Source organism: Lasioglossum baleicum, unplaced genomic scaffold (genome assembly GCF_051020765.1).
Source record: "Lasioglossum baleicum unplaced genomic scaffold, iyLasBale1 scaffold0039, whole genome shotgun sequence".
Taxonomy (NCBI): Eukaryota; Metazoa; Arthropoda; class Insecta; order Hymenoptera; family Halictidae; genus Lasioglossum; species Lasioglossum baleicum.
The window spans coordinates 233,576-241,095 of NW_027469099.1; the positions used below are offsets into that span (position 1 = coordinate 233,576).

General features: G+C 49.6%; 2 protein-coding genes across 2 annotated transcripts; both read right to left on the minus strand.

Annotated features, from left to right (window-relative positions):
- Nucleotides 1-959: 959 nt before the first annotated feature.
- On the minus strand, nucleotides 960-1,979 carry LOC143219525 (uncharacterized). The gene has a single exon (XM_076445462.1). The coding sequence runs from the start codon at nucleotides 1,977-1,979 to the stop codon at nucleotides 960-962; it is 1,020 nt and encodes a 339-aa protein (XP_076301577.1).
- A 391-nt stretch (nucleotides 1,980-2,370) lies between these two features.
- Nucleotides 2,371-6,243, minus strand: LOC143219526 (uncharacterized). The gene is made up of 3 exons (XM_076445463.1): nucleotides 6,133-6,243; nucleotides 5,823-6,072; nucleotides 2,371-5,408 (listed from the first exon to the last, which is right to left on the minus strand). Exons 1-3 carry the CDS (start codon nucleotides 6,241-6,243, stop codon nucleotides 2,371-2,373), a joined length of 3,399 nt encoding a protein of 1,132 aa, XP_076301578.1.
- Between the last annotated feature and the right edge of the window lie 1,277 nt (nucleotides 6,244-7,520).

Genomic DNA, 7,520 nt, shown 5'->3' on the forward strand with positions numbered 1-7,520 from the left:
GACTACTTAGTACTTCCACCGCCGCCAAGGGGGGCTGGCCGTTAAGGCGCCCCCGAGGTGGGCAGGTCGCGGTTGGCGAGGTGGAGCAATAATCCCCTCCCCCCTCTACAAAGATGCGACCTGCCGGTCCGCCCCCCTCCTTTTATTTTATAATATTTCATTTTATTCTATATATATTTTATATTCTATATTATAAATTATATCTTTATCTTTTATTCCCCTTTATTTTGCCCCCCTTCTTATGTTTGTTGTGTTTTGTCCATTGTATTTATTTACTTATTATTATTTATTTATTTATTGACTTTTATTTTATCTATTTTATCTATACACGTTTTCATTTATTGATTTTATCTTTTATTTTTGTCTTGACCGGAATGGTCAGGAGGATATCAGGAACTATCCTGACGAGGATATACGGTGTGGTCGACGAGTAAACGCGAAGGAATCAAGTCACAAAGCACTCAAACTCGAGCGGTCTCTTTATTTTCAGTTAAGCAATCGTTACTCCAGTCGGCAGTTTTAACGCAATAAACGCGTGCGTTATAAGAAAAGCGGAATTCAACAGCTGGTTTTAACCACGAGGCGATCGGCACGTAATATGTACAGTTTGACGATGAGCGCGTGTAACTGTTACGATGTCTCACGATCAAGTGCGGGTCGTGGTCCTTTGTCTCGAAGACAATTAGCTAAATATTATGGAGATGTGCGGTCGACACGCAATCTCGTCGCGATCCCGTGTAGCGCTCCCGCGATGTCGTATCGCGATGACATTAGCGGGATCACCAGTCGCGGGAAACATTCGAATCCTAAACATACCGCCCGCCTCGGATGTTCGCATCCGAAACTAAAAAGTAAACAATTGACATATAATGTTATATTCTTAAGGAAAATTACAAGCATCACCGCCCGCCGTGACAAACATTGACAAGTTTAATAATGTAGTGGCGCGAGGAGAATTCTCAATTCGTCGGCATTTTACATGTTTGCGTCGCGGGTACATTTTTTGTTTCGCGAGAAAGCTCCTCATTGATTTCAACGGGAAGGAAGCAGAGCTTCACGATCGGGCGTTTGTATTCCGAGTTAGCGGTTTTAACAGTCACGACGCGTGTAATACCGTCTGTTCCGGGATGACATTTAATGATCCGCGCAAGTTCCCATTTGCATGGAGGCGCGAGGGCGTTTCGAAGTAGAACGATTCGACCCACCGTCGCGAGGTGAGTCGCGGTACGCCATTTCGTGCGTTGTTGCAACGCGTGAAGGTAGTCAGTTGACCACGCTTTCCAAATGCTTTCATACAATTTTTTCAATAATTGCCACCGACTCAGTCGCGAATCACTTACATCCAACAGAGTCTCGGACGGCACTGTAGTAATCGCGGTGCCGATAAGGAAGTGACCGGGCGTGAGCACGGTGTAATCGTCGATATTGTCCGACGACGGGGCGATCGGACGGGAGTTCATACATGCTTCGATTTGGCATAAGACTGTGGTCAGCTCTTCAAATGTGAGCGTGTTCGCGCCAATTACTCGTTTGAAATGATATTTTAAACTCCGAATCCCAGCTTCCCATAGTCCGCCGAAATGCGGAGCGGACGGGGGAATAAAATGCCAGGCGACGTGATCGGTCGCGAGTTTTTTTCGCCACGTTGTGTCTCGTGTCGCGGCTCGAAAGGCAGCGGTCATTTCTTTATCGGCACCCTGAAAGTTCGTGCCGTTGTCGCTATACATTGCGATTGGCAGACCGCGACGCGAGCTGAATCGATCGTAACACGCCAAAAACGCAGCGGTGGTGTATGACCCCACAAGTTCGATGTGCACGGCGCGAGTTGTCATACAAATGAACAATGCGATATATCCTTTCGTTGACTTATGTCCGCGTCCGGAGGTTGTTCGGACCGGGATCGGGCCGGCATAATCTACTCCGCAATGTAAAAACGCTCGTTCGGCACGAGTCACGCGCACCGACGGAAGATCTCCCATTAGCTCGGACGGGACGGTCGCACGTTCTCGCGCGCATCGAACGCACTGATGTATTACTTTGCGCACGGTCGGACGTGCCCGGAGAAGCCAAAATTCTTGCCTCAATTGTGCAAGCGTCAATTGAGGACCGGCATGTAATAATTTTAAATGCAGATAGTTAATCAGGAGCAATACTAGAGGATGCGAGGTGAGGATAATGGGGTGTTTGGTAATTTCCGGCAATGCCGAATTGCTCAACCGCCCACCGACGCGAAGTAGTCCGTCCGCGTCTAGATACGGATTCAACGAAATTAATGGGCTTTGTCGCGAGATCGGAAGCCGTTATGTCAAACGATGTACTTCATTTGGGTGGACCGTTCGCTGAATGTGCTTCAGCCAGAACGTCCGCGCTTTATGAATCTCCCCCGGGAGCAATGCATTGGCACCTGAGAACTTCGCCGAATACCTGTCCTTTTTTAAGGACACTGATCTCGTACGAATACGAGATGATCGGAGTTTGGAGATAAACCGTAATAAATATGCTGTTACACGAAGTAGTTTGGGCCAGCTGGAAAATCGCATAGCTAGATCCCCTGAAGGTGGGGCGGGGGCCACATGAACCTTCTAATGAAGTTGTAGCATCGAAGGAAGGTGCGACACAAGGCCATGAGGTCGGGGGTAAGTGAAGCCACGTTGGGCCATTCCACCATAATGAGTGGTTCAAAAATTGCGGTACATTCATTCCGCGCGAGGCACAGTCGGCGGGATTTTCTTCGGACTGCACGTGATGCCATTGACAATGCGGCAAGAGTTGTTGAATGTCCGCGACTCGGTTTGCGACAAACGTCTTCCAGCGAGATGGCGGTTGACTTATCCAAGCGAGGGTGATTGTGGAATCGGTCCAGCCATGCACCTCGCATTGAACGTCCCCAAACGATGTTTGTATAAACGCCATCAAGCGAGCCAGAAGCAAAACTCCGCATAGCTCAAGTCGTGGAATGGATAATGATTTGAGCGGAGCCACTTTAGATTTCGCCGCGAGAAGAGACACGACGATATTTCCCTTTTTCGTAGTAACTCTAGAGTACACTACGGCTGCGTAGGCGCTTTGAGAAGCGTCCGCAAAACCGTGCAATTCTACGTGGCCATTTTGCGCGGCGTGTCCTGTCCATCGCGGTAAAACCATAGAGCGGAGGAGCGGAAGTTGGGTACAATACGTTGTCCATGTTTCGCACAGCTCGGTGGGGATTGCGTCGTCCCAATCGCAATTTTGCAACCATAAGCGTTGCATTAGAATTTTAGCTACAATGACGACAGGAGCGACCCATCCGAGTGGATCATAAAATCGCGCGATAGTCGACAGGATCTCCCGTTTCGTTTTCGGAATAGCAGGAGTAATTATGACCTCAAAACGAAAAGAATCGGTCTCGAGATTCCAAGTGATTCCGAGGACCTTCAAATTCTCATCGGGTGACAGCGGCTTATTGACGGCAAGACCGTGATCCGTGGGATCAATATCGGCAAGTAATGAAGAGTCATTACTGGCCCATTTTCGCAATGTAAACCCCCCTTCTCTTAACAATGCAGTGACTTGGTCGCGAATTTGTCTCGCTAGATGTGGATCGTCTGCGCCGAACACGCAATCATCCACGTAAATTTGATCGCGAAGAACTGACGTCGCGAGAGGATATTTCGATCCTTCGTCCTGCGCGAGTTGTTGGAGCACGCGCAACGCGAGAAAGGGTGCGGGAGCCGTACCGTATGTAACGGTCAACAGTCGGAAATGCTGAAGTGGAGCCGATGGAGAGGATCGCCACAGAATCCGTTGATAGTCAACGTCTCTAGAATCGACCCGTATTTGCCGGTACATCTTTGCAATGTCGGCTGTAAAGACATATTGATAACGGCGCCATCGTAGAAGGACAGCGGATAAATCCGTTTGTAATTTGGGCCCGATCAAGAGGTGATCGTTTAACGAAGTACCATTTCCCGTTTTTGCAGATGCATTGAAAACAACTCGGAGACGGGTTGTGGCGCTATGCTCACGAATGACCGCGTGATGTGGAACATACACGATTTGATTTGACGGGACCGGAGCCGATTCTGTAATTTCGACCATGTGTCCGAGTGCCTCGTATTCGGATAAGAATTTCGAGTATTCCGCATAGTGCTCCGGGTTTCGCTGCAGACGATTCTCCTGCCGTTTAAACATTGTCGTCGCCGCGGAAAGCGAAGGTCCGATATTAATGGGTGGCCCTTCGGTAAAGGGCAATCGAACAACGTATTGTCCCGTCGAAGTTCGAGAATGCGTACGTTGAAAATGCTCCTCACATTTTAACTCGGCGGGGGAGAGACGCGTGACATTCGGCAACTCCTCTACTTCCCAAAATCGTCGAAGTTCGGTATCTAAATTCGCGGAAACGTTACAGTGGAATGTTGCGAAGGCGGCAGGAGCCCTGGTCGCTGACGATGGAACGGGACCGGAAAGAATCCAGCCTAAGGTTGTGTTCTGAGCCGTAGGTTCATTCACTTTTCCCTTTCGTAACCCATCCAATAGAAGTAATCCGTAGTGATCGGCACCGATAATTAGTTCTATTGGGTCGGCACTAAAAGGGTTTTCGTCCGCCAATGCCAGATCTCGAATGTGCGAGAGCTGGGGATTGGTATTTACGCGAATAGGGAGGTAGTTTGACAAGGAGCTCAAAACGTAGGCAGTGAAGGAGTAGACTGCATCGGTTTGGCAGGACGCGACGGTAAATGTTGTTGTCGAACGACATGTAACTGCATTATTTCCGATTCCGGTAATACTCACTGCGACGCGAGAACGCGGAAGTCGTAACCGTTGAGCCACGTTTTCCGAAATTATTGATACGACCGAACCCTGATCGAGTAGGGCGCGAATTTTTTCGGAACGTCCCGATGAGGATCGCAGTTCGATCCATGCCGTCGCGAGCAATACTTGTTGCGATGCGGTGATTCGAGGAACGGAGCACGACGCGACGAGAGTGGTGACGTTATGGTCTACCGATTTGGTTCGTGACGTGGTATTACTCGAAGGTGCGTCGTTGAAGTGTAGCAGGGTATGATGTCGCTTATTACAAATGGTACAATTATACGAACTGGTACATTTTCTGGTTGCATGATGCGGACTTAAGCAATTGACGCATCGGTTCGTTTCCTTCACGAAATCGAATCGTTGTGCGGCAGATTTGGTCTTGAAGGAGGAGCATTGTCCGAGCGTATGATGCGCTTTGCATAATTCGCACACACTCTTTGCAACCGCGGCGCCATGTAAAGACGTGGAACGAACACGATTCGATTTTGCTCCAGAATTCGCAAGAGTGCCCGATGCTTCTTCCGACATAGACTGCTCGATAGTTCGTAACGCGCGCACTCGAGATTTCAAAAACGTATCAAGTTCACTAAATTTCGGGCATTGTGAAGTATTACCTAGATGTAACACCCAAGCCTTCCGTGACCGAGAATCTAGTTTTTTCGTGACAAAGAAAACAAGCAAGTCATCCCACTCGGCAACCGGACGTTCGAGAATTTTTAAAGCGTTAATTGTTAGAGTGGCTTTGTTGCGAAGGCTTTGAAGTTGCTCGGCCGACTCTGAACGAACTTGTGGAAGGTCATACAAAGTATTTAAATGGGCTGCTACTAATAATCGTGAATTCTCATACGTTTCGTCAAGAATACTCCACGCGGCAGTGAATCCGGCATCGGTGATCGCGATATTCGTGACGAGATCGCTCGCCTCCCCCGTTACGCACGACAATAAATATTGAAAGCGTGATACATTTGACAGACCTCGACGTTTGACGACCATGGCTTGGAAGCGATCGCGGAAACTCTCCCACTCACTGATGGCTCCCGAAAAGTGCGGGAGGTTCATCTCAGGTAGGCGATTCCCGTCGGCTCCTAACTGCTCATCCGATTCTGTGACGGCACTTCCGGCAGCGGGCTGCTCCTGGTCTGTTGTCTTCAATTGGGAGAGCGCGTCCGCCATAAAGTCGGATGTTACCACGTAAATTTTGTGCAAGTCCGTGAAACGATCCTTGGTGAAATATTCCAGCTTGGACCGCTCATCCTCCTTGACCACAGTGGCTATTTCCTTATGTAGCAGTTTGCATTCGGCAAAAGAATCGTTCAATTATGCCATTCTATTGCGAACCGTAGCGGCAGTTAAATTGTTTTTGCCGATCCTTTTAAAATTGTCGAGGGCACGCTCAACAACACGAGAGGCATCTATTTGTTGTCGAAGCAACGCCTTGAGGTCTGCCATTGTGATAGCCTTTGGCGACGTGTATTGTTTCGACCTTCAATTTAAAACTGGAGCACCGAACCGTTCTTGCACGTGGAACGAATCCTTATAAATTCCTCGTTTTCACTCGTAATTCACCGCAATCCGGCTCGAAGGACCAAAATGTCTTGACCGGAATGGTCAGGAGGATATCCGGAACTATCCTGACGAGGATATACGGTGTGGTCGACGAGTAAACGCGAAGGAATCAAGTCACAAAGCACTCAAACTCGAGCGGTCTCTTTATTTTCAGTTAAGCAATCGTTACTCCAGTCGGCAGTTTTAACGCAATAAACGCGAGCGTTATAAGAAAAGCGGAATTCAACAGCTGGTGTTAACCACGAGGCGATCGGCACGTAATATGTACAGTTTGACGATGAGCGCGTGTAACTGTTACGATGTCTCACGATCAAGTGCGGGTCGTGGTCCTTTGTCTCGAAGACAATTAGCTAAATATTATGGAGATGTGCGGTCGACACGCAATCTCGTCGCGATCCCGTGTAGCGCTCCCGCGATGTCGTATCGCGATGACATTAGCGGGATCACCAGTCGCGGGAAACATTCGAATCCTAAACAATTTTATCGTATTTTAAGTTTTATGCGGGTCGACCAGGGGGGTGGGACGGGGAGAAGGGACAGAGGCGAGCCGGAACTCGCCTCTGTCCCCTCCTTGTCGCGTGCGGAAAAAAATACAATGCAGCGTGTACGAGTATTTGCACATATATAAAAATCGGAAGGCGCGGTAACAAAAATTCTAAATTATACAGCACAAGTTGCAGCAATGCATGCGCATAAGTTAAATTACCTGCATACCGCCGTTTCCTCAAACTGTGTGTTCATAACTGGCACTGGGAGGATCGCAGTGCCACCACTGCGAGGAGGCCCAGGACTATGCGCGGCATACGCTGGAAGAATGTCCAGCGTGGTCGGCGCCGCGCAGAGACCGAAGGGGCGTTATTGGGATGGACCTCTCGTTGCCGGTCGTGGTCGACCACATGATCGGCAGCGAGAGGTCAAGAGCAGCGTTTGCCTCCTTCTGCGAGATTGTGATAACGCAGAAGGAGGCAGCCGGAGAAGGAGAGGGAAGCCGACCCCCTCTCCGCCAGGAGGCTAACATCGGCGGGGCAACCCCGACGAGGCCGACGGCCCCCTGTAAGGGGCGCAGACGTAATGGCGGCGGTGGGACTACTTAGTACTTCCACCGCCGGCATGGGGGGCTAGCCGTTAAGGCGCCCCCGAGGTGTGCAGGTCGCGGGGGG